The sequence below is a fragment of the Protobothrops mucrosquamatus genome, unplaced genomic scaffold (genome assembly GCF_001527695.2).
Source record: "Protobothrops mucrosquamatus isolate PMUCROS unplaced genomic scaffold, P.Mucros_1.0 scaffold346, whole genome shotgun sequence".
NCBI lineage: Eukaryota > Metazoa > Chordata > Lepidosauria > Squamata > Viperidae > Protobothrops > Protobothrops mucrosquamatus.
The window spans coordinates 484,203-500,502 of record NW_015386683.1 but is presented as its reverse complement, the minus strand read 5'-3'; the positions used below and the strand labels follow the sequence as shown (position 1 = coordinate 500,502).

At 38.5% G+C, this 16,300-nt stretch overlaps 1 protein-coding gene across 1 annotated transcript in view; it reads left to right on the top strand.

Annotated features, from left to right (window-relative positions):
- The window catches only part of LEMD2 (LEM domain containing 2), a 23,583-nt gene extending 10,740 nt beyond the window's left edge, over nt 1–12,843 (top strand). The window contains exons 4-9 of the mRNA XM_015815521.1: nt 3,460–3,536; nt 4,335–4,414; nt 8,840–8,985; nt 10,093–10,194; nt 10,321–10,423; nt 10,999–12,843. Coding sequence (XP_015671007.1) covers nt 3,460–3,536; nt 4,335–4,414; nt 8,840–8,985; nt 10,093–10,194; nt 10,321–10,423; nt 10,999–11,149 — 659 coding nt within the window. The 3' untranslated portion in view covers nt 11,150–12,843. The remainder of the gene's footprint in view (nt 1–3,459; nt 3,537–4,334; nt 4,415–8,839; nt 8,986–10,092; nt 10,195–10,320; nt 10,424–10,998) is intronic.
- The last annotated feature ends 3,457 nt before the right edge of the window (nt 12,844–16,300 follow it).

Here is a 16,300-nt window from a genome sequence, read left to right as displayed (position 1 = left end):
ATTCGGGGGATCGGAGATGAACTCCAGATAGAGGCCGTTGCGTATGGTGTTGAGCACCCATGAGTCCGTGCTGGTAGCCTCCCATTGGCGGGCAAAGAGAGATAGTCTGCCCCCTATGGGAAGAACCCCCAGGGAGTCACTTGGAACGCCGGAATGGACGGCCGCTCCCCCGAAAGGGCCGCTTACCCTGAAATTGTTGTCTGGGTCTAGCTGATTGAGCGTCGTATTGTCTGTCCTGCCTGTCCTGCCTGGCCGGAAAGGGACGAAAAGGCTGGAAGGACTGGTTATAAGTGTACCTGTTGTTAGGCCGAAAGGACTGTTTGCGGGGATAAAAGGACTTACGTTTTTCCGACTTGTTCAGAAGGTGGTTGAGGACCTTGCGTTTGTCCTTATTTTCAGTAAGGTACGGTTCCAAGGCTCCACCAAACAGTTTGCCTCCTTGGTATGGGGCCGATGACAGGCGCCACTTTGACTTGACGTCGGCACGCCAATGCTTCAGCCAAAGCATACGCCGCCCAGTGATGCTGGAGGCCATAGCCTTGGAGGCAAACCTGGTGGCTTGGAGAGATGCATCAGACGCATATTCCATGGCCGCTATCATTTTACTAAGGTCCTGGTGAGAGCGGACATCATCAGCTGGAGTCCTGGCCTGAAGCTGTTTGAGCCAGCGATGGGCGGATCTATTAAAGAATGAAGCGGAGGAAGCCGCTCTAATCGCCCAGGCCGCCGCCTGATGGGACTTACGATAAGCGAGTTCGGACTTACGGTCCTCCGCTTTGAGGGCTTCCGAGACGTCTCCGGGAATGGCGGTGGCAGATACCAGGGGCCCTAAAGGTTCATCCACCGCCGGTACTTCCAATGCTTCCTCCAGCTCCTTAGCTACGTTATAAAGTCTTTTATCCGTCGCGCTAGGCAGAGGGAGGGAAGCTGGGGAAGCCCACTGTTTCTGTATAGCGGCCATGAACATGGGGGGGCATGGAATGCGGTGCTGAGCCGCCACGGGCTCAATAAAATTGGGATCTAACTCCGGATCCGGGGAAACAGTGTCCACCATTGAAGGAGGCTCAGAACCCCGGTGAGCTGTGGATGCGACCTTCCGGAGCAGGGTGACGAAAGCAGAAGGGTTAAACATTCCACTGAATGTCGGGGCATCAGGGGAAGTCTCCTCCTCCTCAGACATTGGAAGCCCTTGGTCCGTGCCCTGGTCATGGAGGGATAGACCCTCTGAGTATGAGGAACCTGATGGTGAAGAAGGAGCGTCATAATTCTCCTCCGCCTGACCCTGTGTAGGGATGGGACTGACAATTGGAAGTCTAGGCGGAATCGCCCTGGCGTTCAAGGCGCTATCAACTGCTCGCGCAATCAAGAAGGTCAGGCGCTCCTCTGAAGGCATTGGGACAGGCTCCGCAGGTCAGAGGCCTGCTGCTGTAGGAGTGAAGGTTGCCTCTGGAAGGCTGAAATGTGACCGCGGAGCAGGAGGTATGGGGGAATGAGAGGGTGAGGACACACGCACTGTGGGTACGTCTGGAACCCAGGTAGTTTCTTGGGACTGACTAGGTAATATTAGTGGTCGGATAAGGACAGACACACTTAGAGTATGACACGAATCCGGCTCAATTTGATGAGGAAAGGACAGGTGCTCTGTGGGAACACCTGGAATCCTCACGTCCCAATGACACAACAACTGACACGAAATTGAGTGGCCCGAATGATTAGACGTGTCAGCCAAGCAGACCAGGAGACACTAGGCCTGAAAAAAGGAGTTTCCTAAGGCCGCTGAGAATTCCTAACGCGTGAGAGCTATGGCGTTGCGAAGAGAAGGCGAAGTCCCGCCCGAGGTGGCCCTCAAAATGGCGGCCGAGTCTTAAAAGGGCGTTTATTCCCTAATGCCGCCAGACCCCTTCCCTCCCCACAGCAATAAACAAGGAAATCTGTGGAGCAATCGAGGGAAAAGGGCCTATTTTTCCCTTCTTTTGTTCCTTAGCTGTTCGGGAACTTCCCTCGCCGCGTGCGCAAAATGGCGGCCGCGCGCGATGGCAAGTAATGGCGGCCGCGCGCGATGACAAGTAACTCCTAGGGAAATGGTAGGCCTAAGGGAAAGCAGCCTGACAGAGAAGGGCACGCCGGCTTGCGCCCCGAAGTTAGGGACGAGCGGCCGGCCGGCCGGCTCAAGTTAAGCCAGCCCGTCACCCTCGCAGGTCGCGCCCCTTCCGAGGCCATTAGCGGGCTACAGGAACGTTCCCGGCTAGTTCCCTCGTTGCGGAAATCAAAATGGCGGCCGCGCCGATGGCAACGAGGGCCGGATCGCTTCCCCCAACCTCCGAACTGCCGTCCGATCGCCAGACGGCCTCGAAAGTTAAGGCGCGCGCCTCCCCAGCCGAGTGGAGATGTTGGACCCAATGAGGTTGAGGCCGAAAACCGAGCGAGCCTCGCTTGCTGTGAGGCAAGTCTGTACCCCTCCGTTTGTCACCGGGCCGCAGCCGCGAGCTCCGGTGAGATCGGATCAATCGGAATTGGGAGAAGGAAAATTAGAAGGGTCCCCTTCTATTCTGTTATTGTAGGGAGGAGGGGAAAAGAGGAAGAAGGAGCCCCTTCTACCTATAATCACGATCCTCCCTCACTGTAGGGCAAGGAAATTTATGTCCTAACAAACCAGGTTATTAAATTAAACTAATTAGCCAAGAAGGTGGAGGATTCACCCAAAGCCAAGACTATACCTGCCTAAGAGCCAGAGTTACACGTCCGTCCATGGGCAAGATTAAGTCAAGACTGGGATCTAGGGTCCAGGACGGGCGTGGCAACTTTGGCTGACTTAATCTGATTGGGCAGGAATACAGTCTACTACCCATGGGTGGATCCTCCATCTCCAGTGCTGGAGAACTGAATGTCGTCTTGGTAAATGTTTTCTTGTTAAAATGAAAATTACTGTTAGGTAATGTGTTTTTCTGTATTTAAAAATGTCCTAGCTGCCCTAGGTTGCAATCCTATGCACACTTGGAATAAGTCCAAAGAAGCATAATTAGAGAGGGTGCTTCAAGGATTTGGTAAAAAATAAATTTAATTCCATTTCTCTCTTCTACTCTAAGATTATAATCTTCAAGTACATAATATAGAAAGAAAAGGGAATTGGGAAGGGGAAAAAAGTAAAAAACATTTTTAGTTTTAGGCTTCTCTTTTAGAGCATGTATTTTAAAGAAAGCATTACTTATTTTTCCATTCCTCTAATATTTCCTTAGATGATGATTTACATGAAAATATTAATTTATTTTGCTAGGCCATATATACATACGTATATGCAAACATACATACATAAGCATATGATCTACAGATGTACTTCTGACCAATTATACAAGTGATGCAATGGAAACTCTTGACTCAGATTTCTTTTATTTAGCAAATTTCATAATTGTCTAAAGCTGAGTTCTTTCCATCTGGGTAACTTTTTTTCCTTTTTCCTAGGCAATTATGAGTGTGGCAATCCTGAGAATTTAGAAAGTAAATGCATACCATTTAGTGTGGCCAAGGACTATATAGAGGTAAGGGGTACTGGAATATATTGTATTTGTTATCGTCACGAAATGCTTTCATTTGATTGTGCCACCTTCCCCCCCCATCAGTTTTCTGTGGTTTTCCCCTAAACCAGACCCCCCCCCCAACCTTTTGGGCACCAGGGACTGGTTCTATGGAAAGAGGTTTTGTTTGCTGCCTGCATCCCATGGAAGGGGCTTTGATTGTTTACGCGGCCCAGTTTCTGACATGCTGCAGCCCGGTGCTGGTCCACGGACCAGAGGTTGGGGACCCTTGCTCTAAGCCATTTCTTTTCAGTTTCTTTCTTTGAAAAGCCTAAATAATGTGTCTGCCCATATTTGCTCTTCTTTTTCCCTTGAGAAGCCAAATAATTCCTATATTTTAGAGCAGCTAATATTTATCTATTTCTGTTTCCATTTTTTAGTTTTTAGTAATATATATAGTTAAAAATATTATATTTATATAAAATCACTAGAATGTATCTTGTGGTTATAAAATTGTATAAAACATATACCATTGTACATTTATAAAAATGTACACCATTTCAGACAAATGGTTGTCCAATCTTTTCTTTAAAAACTTCCAGTGTTGGAGCATTCACAACTTCTGGAGGCAAGTTGTCCCACTGATTAATTGTTCTGTGAGGAGATTTCTTCTTAGTTCTAGGTTGCTTTTTTCCTTATATTACCTTTATTTTCTTGAGGGCAAACAATAAAATAATAATGTAAATAAAGAATAATAATAGTAGTATTTCATTAATAGATTAATGTAGATGACCTTAAATTTGTGGGCATGGTTTCTTACAGAATATGACTGGCTATTCAATAAAAAAATTTGAAGATGCAATACAGTGGTTATTAGACAGTGATAAGGATTCAGGAATTTGGTAAGTGATTAAGGACAATTGTTTCTAAATATACAAGAATCCCTTGAAATCTGTAACATGATTGCTCCATTTTCTATAAAGCTGAAAGCATTGAAATGGCTTGAAATATAAGAGGGATTTTTTTCTCTGTAAAGATTTATGTTTCCTAGAATTTGTCAAAATCTGGCACTAGATGACACTTTTATTTAGATCAACATTAATATTGCCTGCATATGTTGAAACCCATCAAATTACCTGCCTCCTTTTGTGAAAATATGAATTATCAAGCATCTGGAATGTCACAATTTGATGGTGGGTAGTCTGCTGTTTGACAGAACATAAAATGTAAAGATTTTGGTAAGAATGGTTAAATTCTCTATGTCTGTGGCAGCTTAAACAATGTAGCTTAGTTTATTTAAAAGATAACTCTGAATTAGGAATTTGCTAATCTTGGATCTCCTTAGGCTTGTCATAGAGAATTGTTGCAAGTAATTATACATGAAGGGCTTTTAATTGCTCTGAAGTATATAAATGCTAAGTATTATTTTTAGGTCTATCACATAATTAGAGAAATCCAAATTTGTATAAAATGAAATGATAGTAATGAAATAGAAAACTTTACTTCACTTTCAGATGATAATCCCTGCTATTATAGGCACTATTTTAAAAGACATTCTGCAACAGAAAACCTTTTCAAAGATGGTATCTATTACTTGTCTTCCTTGGTTAAAAAATATTTTTTTAAAAAATTAAAATAGTGCTGTCCAGTTAATCATGTACAAGTTGTCAATTGATCAAAGATTTCTGACAATTTATTAATCTAACCAATTAATCAAACATTGCTATGCTAATTATTATTTTTAGTCGTCATTTTCACAGACTGCTTTATTATGAAGTGCCAGACGTTTGAAAACTGCGAGCTAAATTTCTGCACAATAAATTATTCATTAAAACATATTTTAACAGTTAAAATATACTGACCAGATGCCATTCTTTAGCCGAAAAACTCATCGGATCATGTTATATAATCTAGATCTCATTGTGTTAGAAATAAAAATCTGAAACTCTGCAAAGATTCCCAACACCCTTCCTGTCTGCACTGAAGGGAAAAAAATGGAAAGAAATGTTGGAATTGTAGGGACAATATTTGCTTTATGCATCTGAACTGTTAATAGCTATGATAAAAAATATTTTCCATATGTTTGGCTAAAATGGCGGAGTTGTACTCCTATAGCTTTCCTGCATAGGAGAGCGAAGCCTGATTGGGTCAGTTCTCTCACTGAGTGAAGAAACTTTACAGACATAAATCAATATAGGACCCATTCATGGACTGTTCACTATAGAGTTGGGGAACATTTGCATTGCATATTGCACTGGTGAGGGCAAAATCATGTAGCACTCTTCTCAGATTCTTTCAGCATGGAGGTTAGGATGGGATCACATGAACCTGCTTCTCTCTATGTTGTCTGAAATACCAGTAGTTGGATATGTAAAAACATTTTTGGAATAAAAATATTTTTTCTGACTTTATATGAAAAATCAGGCATATTCCAATTCCCTGTTTTCTGCTCTTCATTTTTACTATTTAATGTTTAATATCTTGGCTTATTTTTTTTTCTTTAAAAGTAGTTGGAATATGAATGTAGTAAGTATGGTTTCATATGGACAGATTTATGGAGATTTACTGGACAATACTCCATTTACTTATGTGGGATAGTTCATATTTTACAAATGGGCTACAAATTAAAAACTGGACGGTCTCAACAGCATGTTCTGAGAGCATCCTCATTGGCATGCTTAATGACATCCTTGCTGACTTGAATTAATTCTCTGTGAACCAGCATATTCCCTTTGTGTTTGAAGTTTATTGGCTGTACAATTGTATCTAGAGACTAAACATTATTCTGTGCAAAGCACCCTTAAGTTTTGCTTAGTCTTAAAGAAAGTATCTCTGAGTGCCTATTATATATTTATAAGGACTTTTTGCCTGTCTCATCCTAATATTATATTCTCTTGAACTATGAAGGAGATATCAAGAGCTATTCAATATAGAGAGAGAACCCACCTGAATACTTAGTCCTCAGATGCAGATGAGTTGTTTGAAAGCATATTAATTTTATTGAGCAAGAAAAATGGATAGTAGCAATTTGAAGTGCATCCTTTTGTAGTTATTTGGGTACAAGTCAGCAAGTATGGTAAAATTACTCTACTCAAAGTATCTTAACTGTTTCTTTGTACTAAAAATGCTTTCTTTGGAAATGTGAATTTGAAATTCTGCTTAGAAAAGTTGCTATTGAAGCTCATAACTTTTTTAATTAGATTCGCCATTCTAATTTCAACTTGCTATCATTATGGAATTAATTTGTTTGTAGAGGCATGATTTTATGCCTTTTATACTAGATTTATTTGTTTGCTTATTTATATATTAAACATATTTTACATGTCCACCAGTCTACCAAAGGAATTATTGTTAAATCTGCTTAACAATAATTGCTTCAGTTCTCACAAAATAATTACTCTTAATTCTTAGGCTCTTTCAGACAAATCTCAAGTCACTTGGCATTCACTACTATAGCTCTAATTATGTAAAAATAATTTACATTTGCGGTATTATGTACTAAGTTCTTTAATGTAATTCTTCACTGAAGCAAAATGTGTCATATTTGTATATAGAAGTTATTTATTTTTGTGTTTGTAGCAGTGTTGACGTCCATTTGATTTCTATCAGAAAGTTTGTTCAGAATTATAATTTGGCAGAGTCTAAATGTTAAGGCTATCAATGTAGTGGTTTGAAAGTGATCATCAGTACATAGCTGTAGTTCCCTAGTTTTTATCACATATCAGTATTAATGTCTTAGCATTGTTAGTTTTGTCCAATCTATGGAATTGTTAGTATACATGAAATTTCAGCAGTTGCAAAATTCTCCTCCTCCTTAATCTCATTATTTAATTCTTGGCTGTAATGTAAAATAAATGTGTTACGTTTCTCCATTCTCCATTCTTTGTATGTGAAGAATCCCTCCTGTTACACACTATTCCATTAGGAGCTTGCTTAGAATGGCTGGTAAAATGGAATTGTATAATTAAGATTTGCTTCATATTATAGGTTATCGTTTCGAAAAACAAAATATGCTCCCTACCACTTTGCTCACCATAATTAAGAATTCCATCAACATTTACAGAGATTAAGCTACCAGAACGGGTTCAGTGTGAAAATAAGAATGTACAGCGTTTTAAAAAGCTGTTGCTAATTTGTCAATACATGCATGAATTTGCTAAATAGCATCTGTTAGGAGCAAATATGTAGCAGGACTTATCTACATATTCAGATTTTTAGTCAGTAGGTAATGAATCAAATAAGTAAAACTGATGAAATGTGCCAGTTTGAGAACGCATTAGTCTCGCCTATGATTTAGATCAGGGGTCTCCAACCTTGGCAACTTTTAAAACTTGTGGATTTCAACTCCCAGAATTCCTCAGCCAGCATTCCAGGAATTCTGGAAGTTGAAGTCCACAAGTTTTAAAGTTGCCAAGGTTGAGGACCCCTGATTTAGACAACAGATTTTCATGTATAACTTACAGTTCTGGTATAACATCAGTTAGTTATCCAAAATATGGTCATCTGGATTGGTTGGCTAATGCTTGTTCAAAGAATTGGAAACTGGGGGTTCTACTGCATTTCTGAAATTCTAATTCAGATACAGTTAGTGCTTGCTTAACTACCATTTGTTCCACAACTGTTTGAAGTTACAACAGCACTGAACAAGGGGCAGTCCACAAAGTTGCAGCTGTCAAAGTGTCCCCATGGTCACAATTAAGGTATCTAGTAACTGGTAACAACAGTTGCAGTGTCCTGTGGTCATACAATTGCTATTTGTGACCTTCCCAGCCAGCTTCTGAGAAGCAAAGTCAGTGTGGAAGCCAGCCAGAAGTTGCAAGTTACAGCCATGTGACATCACACGTAACAACTAAGTATGATTTGCTTAATAGCTGCAACTGTATTGCCATCATAAGTTGACATGATCATTTGACTGAGTTTCTGGTCCCAATTAACAATAACTAACTGTGGACTACCTGGTTATTTTTTTTTTTAAATGAATATTTTCTTCAAAGAAACAGTCTGGCATGGACACTATTTACTTTTTGTGCAGTCACTGTGAAAGTCCCATTTAAAAATGTAATATCTTGTATGCTGAGAAAAACTACAAGAAAAACTTCTTGTTTTTTGCTAGGTGACATTGCTGTGTTACTGCTTTCCAAAGCCATATTTTCCAAAGCCATATCAAACACATTATTTAGAAGCAAACAATGAAATAGAGGTTACAGTTAGTCTGTACAACTCAGTCTTTCAAAACTTTGAAAAGTGAGAAACCTCAACATTTTTATAGTTCTGATTACTATGACTCATTAGGGTTTTTTTTTTCTTTGCATTGTTCTGTCTGTCAGGTTACAAGGCAAAGAGCCTTCAGAACCAGTAACCACTGTGAAGCAAGTGGTATGTCTTGAATCTGCTCGTCCCCGGATGGGATTAGGCTGCCGATTTCATCGAGCACTATACACAGCAGTTACAAACTTATTTATATTCTTTTGGAGTAAGTTTGCTGGGGGCTGAGGTGGTGGGAGAAAAGTGTTGCTGATAGTCTATGTGCATCTTATGCAATTCAAGACCTTAAACGTTGGACAGTGAAAGCAGTTACTAAAAATTCTGGATAATTAGTCTTGTGATGTAATATCAGAGAGCAGGCTAATAAATTGTTTCCTTTATTATGTAAAAAAAAATCAAGGGTTTCTATGTGTGCTGTGCACCATCACTTTACAATTTTTGTTCAAGTGTTTGTAGCAGAGTGGATTCTCTTCTCATCTTATGAGAGAGTGTCAAGACTTGTTATTTTTCTTATTAATTGAATATTTAGTATTCTGAGTCATGTATTAGGATGGTAATCCAGAGAAGGTTAAACAATTCTAGCATATTCCCAAGAAGGTGAATTTCTTACAAAGATTCCCTACAGAGGAAATGATAGCAAAAATAAGGAGACATTATCACTACTCTGGTTTTGGAGCTGCATTATGCTATAATGAACATAGCTTTGGGGTACATGTTGTGAAAAAGCTGGGATTCAGATTTCCCCTTACTTTTGAAATTTCTGACTTTAATTTTGAAGTCAATTTTAATAAAATGAATAATCTCATGTTTACTGCTTTAATTATATAATTAGAAGGATGTAGATGTAATTAGACCTTTGCAAAAACATAAACATTCACAACAACATGTAATTGCTGCAGCAAACCAAGCTGTGAAGTTTTTAAAGGCTAACAAATGTGGTATGGTATAAACTTTAAGGGATTATAATTCAGTTAGATGCAAAATGCATGTTTCTTGCAATAATAAATGTGTTAGGTGCTACAAGATTCTTTATTAATTTAAGTATGTACTATATGTACATGGTGAGAGAAATGCAACCCCAGCTACTAAAGCTATTTTTTGTTTTTGAGAAGTGGTCAGGTTTTATGAAATCTACAAGTAATAAAAACTTTATAGATATTTGGCAGCTGTCAAGAAGCACCTCGCTATAAAATACGATTGTCTTAAGCAGAGTGCATAGATAAGACATGGCAACAGATTCTTTTCTCAAAATCTTATATTCAAGGGCAGCTCATTTGTTTTTGAAAAAATCTCTTCTTTGTGCTTCCTCTCACAGGTTTAGCTTTCCTTTGGGGGATTCTGATTCTTCTGAAATATTATTGGCGGAAAAGGGAAGAACAAGAGCAGGCCATGTATGAGATGGTGCAGAAAATCATAGGTAATGTTCTCTCTCTCTCTCTCTCTCTCTGTGTGTGTGTGTGTGTGTGTGTGTGTGTGTGTGTAGTACTCTTAGTTTCATGTTCAATACATGTTTTCCTGATTACTTATACTGAATTGTCCATAGATGCTGTCCAAAATCACTACAAAGAGTGGGAGCAGAATCTGGAACGATACCCGTATGTTGGCATCCTTCATATCAGAGATACACTCATCCCACCACAGGATAGGTGAGCTTTTCTTCATTTTATTCAGGGCTATTAATATATTCCTGCTGTAGAAGCTGTAGACCCATAGAAGCAAACCAGTTGTATCTAGCAACCAACCAACTTGCTGATAATTTGCCAAAAATATTTGGTATACGTTAGAGCAGTTTTTGTCTTCATATGTGATTAATAACTATCCTATGATAGATAGTCATAATTGTATGTTTTTAAAAACTTCCTAAGAACAACTTCCTTCACTTCAGTTTCGTTCATTTCATGGGGAAAGACTTCCTTTCCTGTTTGACTAATGTTGAAAATGAGTTGTATTGGTAATCCTAAAATTCTAATCTTTTGATAGGTTGTACATGTAACTTAAAGGTTTACAGGTTTATCTTGGATTTTTTTATAAGTTGGTTGATACCACATTGATACTGTCTTTTATGTGTTCCAAATCAGAGCATTTTGTCACTCACTTCTCAGCTTTTTGTTAGCACTACATGAAATTATAAAACATATTTAAAAGATGGTACACATTCTTTATGCATACATGTACGGGTTTAATTTTACAAAATCCATTCTCTTCCCCTGTCCCCCCGCAGGAGAAAAATGAAGCACATCTGGAATCGAGCAAAGGATTTTCTTGCCTCCAATGAATCACGGATTCAGACTGAATTGCACAGGGTCGCAGGAGAGGACATGCTGGTTTGGCGTTGGACACAACCATCTTATCTATCTGACTCTGATCATTAGCTGTCAGATGAGGCAAGACTATGTTTCAACCCTGTGCAGAGCAGCTGGCTAGGGAAGATCCTGTCGTCCGTACTCAGGTGCACTCCAGACACTAGTTAATGCTTTTAAAAAAAAAAAAAAAATAGAAATGATTCTTCAGGGTAGCCATTTTCTGTAAGAGATGTAAATGTTGATGTGTTGGGACATATCCAATGTATACATATCTCTTCTAATATAATTATTTTAAAAAAGAATCACTTTCTTAACTGAGAGCTGCCATTATCTTTTCTCTGATTCTACGGACTTCTGTTACACCGCTAAGTGAGAGGAGAGATGGGGCAAGCCTTTGGAGACAAATTGGGGAAATGGGGAGGAGGGGCTTTGTGCTTTTTTCTTAGGCAGTAGTAGTAAGAGAACCTAACTGAACGTGGCAAAATATTGAAGATTTTCACTATATTTAAAGGGTCTTGGTGAAGAGCACTATAAAGCGACATATTCCTACGACAGAGAGAGATTAATTAGGGATACCTGCAGGGTTGGCTTCAAACAGAAGGCTCTGTGATCAAGCATTTAGGCAATGCTTCCATGACTGGCAAACTGTTCTCTTTCGATATGATGGTGTGGTTTTTGTACAGGTCACCTTGTTTGTCTCCAGGCTCATCTTTCTGCCAATTATTTTAATGAGGAAAAAAAATCTTGCAGCAAAACACCATACACCTTTGCTGTAAAGTCTAGAGAACTTGTATAATGACATGCCATCAATGGCTCTAGATTCCTAATTTTTCTTAAAGAATTTATCCTACTGTTCCACAGAAGTAGCTAGAATACATTTGTATTCATAATTATATATACATATATGGACACCTTGATAAATATTTGGTTGAGGATTTTTATGGCTGTTGGCATTTTTTTAACTAGCATGTTTTATTTGCAAATACTGGTGGTATTAGCTTTAAATTTGCTCTTCTCCTCCCCCTGCTGGCCAAGTTAAAAATTTTAGGGATGAAATTTGCAGTTAAGCTATCTCTGCAATTCACAACAGTTCATTATGTGCCTCCTGCTGAAATCAGCTGAAATTTGATGCAGAGGAGATAAATCCCCCCCCCAAAAAAAATTCACCAGGCGATCTTATTGGTTAAGTGGAAGAAAAAACTGAATTCTCCTGAATTTGTAGAATAGACTGTATATTTAAAGCAAAGACAGCTAGCAGATGTGTCTATGATATTAGCCATTTTAATACACATGCATACACTCTTGATGGGATGGAATGAAACAAATCCCTGTTTTAAATATGTTTGTAATTTCTGCTGGTATGTGCAAAAACTTCCACAGTGCCTGCATCTTATGGCTTTGAATACTAGATCTGCAACCCCTTTGAAAAATGATTCAGATTTTAAGTGAGCTATTCCACTATTCATTAAAATACTCTTTTTTCCAGACTACTATATGATTTCAGTCCTTAACAGAAAGATGTTTTACTCACACATAGACCGAAGCGCTTCTTTGAATCATTTTCAAAGCATGCACAGCCCTGTTATGTATGCACACATTCATTATACTGTGGTATTTTACTATTTAACATCAAAGAGAAAATGTCAAACAAAATTTTGTATGGTTGATTAAACTGCTCGTTTATTTTTATGTAAACAGGCTGGTGCTATTTATTAAATACTTGGTCTCTATACCTTTTATCAAGGAAATAAAAATTTGGTACAAATAGGTCTGGCTGTTATTAATAATTGGAATCCTCCATCAAAGAAATTTAATTCCCTGGTTAGCATTTGTTAATGCTGTTTAAGCTCAGTTAATGCAGCAGTGGTACTGAGAATATATTTTTATAAAATTAAAATGTATTGAGAATATAGGTCACTCATAACAATACTTATGCAAACTAAGAGCATAAAATAGAAGGACTGTCTTAAATCTTGTATTTCTTCTTTAGCTTTTTTTTTCCTTGTTACATGGGGAGCACTTTCTCAAGGTTTATGACATTATTTTCTTTTACATGGTCTACAATAATATAAGTGTGCATATCTGCCTAAACTAGTTTTCCAACATCTAAAGGGCTGCCACAAAGAAGAAGGGGTCAGCCTATTCTCCAAAGCACCTGAAGGATGGTGCTTCAAGAAGCAGTGGATGCAAAGTAATTAAGGAGAGAGCCAATGCAGAACTAAGGAGAAATTTCCTGACAGAACAGAATCAGTGGAACGACTTGCTTCCAGAAGTTGTGGGTGCTCCATCACTGGAGGTTTTAAGGAGAGATTGGAAAACCATTTATCTGAAATGGTATAGGGTTTCCTGCTTGAGCAGGGGGTTGGACTAAAATACCTCCAAGGTCCCTTCCAACTCTGTTACTCTTTTATTATTTATACTTTTCATTCCAGAGTACAGGAGACAGAATAATGGATATAAAAGTTTTAATTTAAGTCTGTTAGAGAATTTTAATTTCTCTGTTGGTGAAAAAATAAATCAGAAGCTCTCACAGTTGACTGCATTTAGCTGATTCAAATAACTTCTTTATATGCATATCAAAATATTTACAATACCATACATTCTTCTTTACAGCAACATAGCACAATGAAGACTTCTTACAGAGAGATACAGATACAGACCCGAGACTGAATAAAAATTCAGCTCCTAACTCAAAACCCTTTTGCACAGACTCAGTAGCACTTTCTTCACATTGGCTGACTGAGTTACCACATGACTCTTCCTGCTCATGAATATTGCAACAAAGTCCAATATTGTATTGTATTTAAGTCTAATATTCTAAGATTTTTACAGGGAAGGACTTAAATATTCCTCCAAAAGCAGACAAAAACTTACTAAATTGGGAAATATAAAACCTAAACCTAACTCATATTCTTCTACAGGAAAAGAATCTCTTATCCTGGAGATGTGATGGTCACATATACATATGAGAATTCAAAATTTACTACATATGTAATTAACAAGTGTTTAAATTTTATAGTAACACGTGATCTAAAAGGACTATTTAAATGTTGGGAGTATTTTATTTAATGATGATGATGATGCTGATTGGTCACATAGTCAGCCAGATGCCTATACTGCATTTGGGATTTCTTTCCACCTATCGAGTCTTACAAGGATCTGGGATAGGCAGATGTTTGAGGCAACAGTATTGTTTGAGGCAAAGTATTGTCACAAAATATAAGCTGTCTTTTGTAATCGACTGATGGTGACTTTGTCAGTGCTGATGCTGTTGAAGTGGTGCTACAAATGTTTTGGAATTGCATCCAAGGTGCCTATGATTACTGGTACTATCTTTGCTTTTTTTTGCCACAGTCATTCTACTTCTAACTGTAGGTCTTTGTATTTTGTGATTTTCTCCAGTTCTTAGTGTTCTGTGCTGCTGTCTCCAAGTGTTACAACATCTACTATCTGTTCTTTTTTGTCTTTTTTATCAACAGTTGTTAAGTCTGGGGTGTTATGTGACAGGTGCTTATCTGTTTGGATTCTAAAGTCCCAGAGCAATTTAGCTTTTTTATTTTCTATCACTTTGTCTGTTTTATAGTTCCACCACTTCTTAATTGCAGGCAAATGGTATTTCTTGCAGATCTTCCAGTGCACCACTGTTGCTACTTTGTTATGCCAAAGCTTGTAATCAGTCTGTGTGATCTTTTTGCAGCAGCTGCCTAGGCAGTCCACTGTTTCTTCAGCTTCTTTGCAGAGGAACTGCAAAGACAATTCTGGCTTTATATGCCTTTATTCTTAAAGCTTGGTCTTGGACAGTCAGAATTAGCCCCTCTCCTTCTTCAACTTTCCTGCTCCTAGCCATTGGCAGAACTTTTTAACTTTCCCTGCGAGGTTGGTTTGTATGTTTCTTAATGTGCTGACTATGTAGTATTGCCATATCTATTTTCTATTCTTCATTTAATCTTTCTTGTAACAGTTTGGTATCTCCAGTACTCATGGTATACTAACTCCAGCCTTCAGGGTATACTAACATCACTGCATTTTCTTCACTATCCTTCATATATTCCTCCAATGCCCATTTTTCTTCTCCCATTATCCAGGGTACTTGCAGCATTCCATGCCCACCTAGTTTCCTTGGTAAGTAGAGTCTGTCAACATTGCTGTATGGAGGAGGTGCATAATTCATTGTCACTATTTTTTCTAGTCTTCCTATCCAGGCCTTTTTAGTTCTGCTTGACTCCTATTCTCGGTTCTAGCTATTTGTATAATAAGTGTACTTGCCCAGGTATTAATTGCCTTAGTGGTATTTCCTCCACTGAGTTTGGATTTTAAAATCTTCACTCTCATGGTGTATTTACTTCTGTCCTTCTTCTTGACTTTGTTGTCAGTTTGAAGGGTGCCCAGTTATTTGTACTGATTGTCACCATCCAGACTCTTAATGTTATCTCTTTAATCTCCATAAGGCACCTTGATTCCTTCAGTTTTCACTATTTTTCTCCTGTTGATGGTGAGAGTGGCACATTTGTCCAGTCCAAACTCCATTGCAATATCTTGGCTGCATATTTGGACAGCCTTGAGCAGTAATTCTATTTCTGATGGTCTTTATCCATACAGCTTCAAATAGCCATATAAAGGAGATGGGGATAGCCCGGCACATGCTTTTGATGATTGATGGCCATGGCCTGAGTTGTTCAATGTTGTTGACAGAGGAATCACTGCACTAATAAAACAGTAGTGGTGCACTCTTTGGCTTTTTTTCTTCTTTGTTGATTTTTCTTCTACAGTATTCATTTATAACTGCAGGCATGTTATGTACATTAATTTTTTTGCTTTCAATCTTTGCATATTTGTGATGGGTTTTCTTCTTCATCTTTTCTTCCAGTAGTCCTGCAGCTGCTGGCCTTGATTGTTGAGCCCAAAGTCCTAAGTTCTGTATCCCATTTGTCACCATTTGTCCAAGAAGCACTTTCTATCGGTTCTTGCTGACCCAGGCGACTACCAATCCAGTATGGGGTTCTGTAAATTACATCTCACCATATTTATTTATTTATTTATTTATTTATTTATTTATTTAATTTATATCCCGCCCTTCTCCTTACGGACTCAGGGCGGCTAACAACCAGATAAAACACTAATCCCCAAAAACTACAAATTTAAAAACATAAGTAAAAACAAATATTAGTAATTTGGTCAAGTTAATTTAAAAATTGCTTTAAACCCCATTAAAATTTTCCC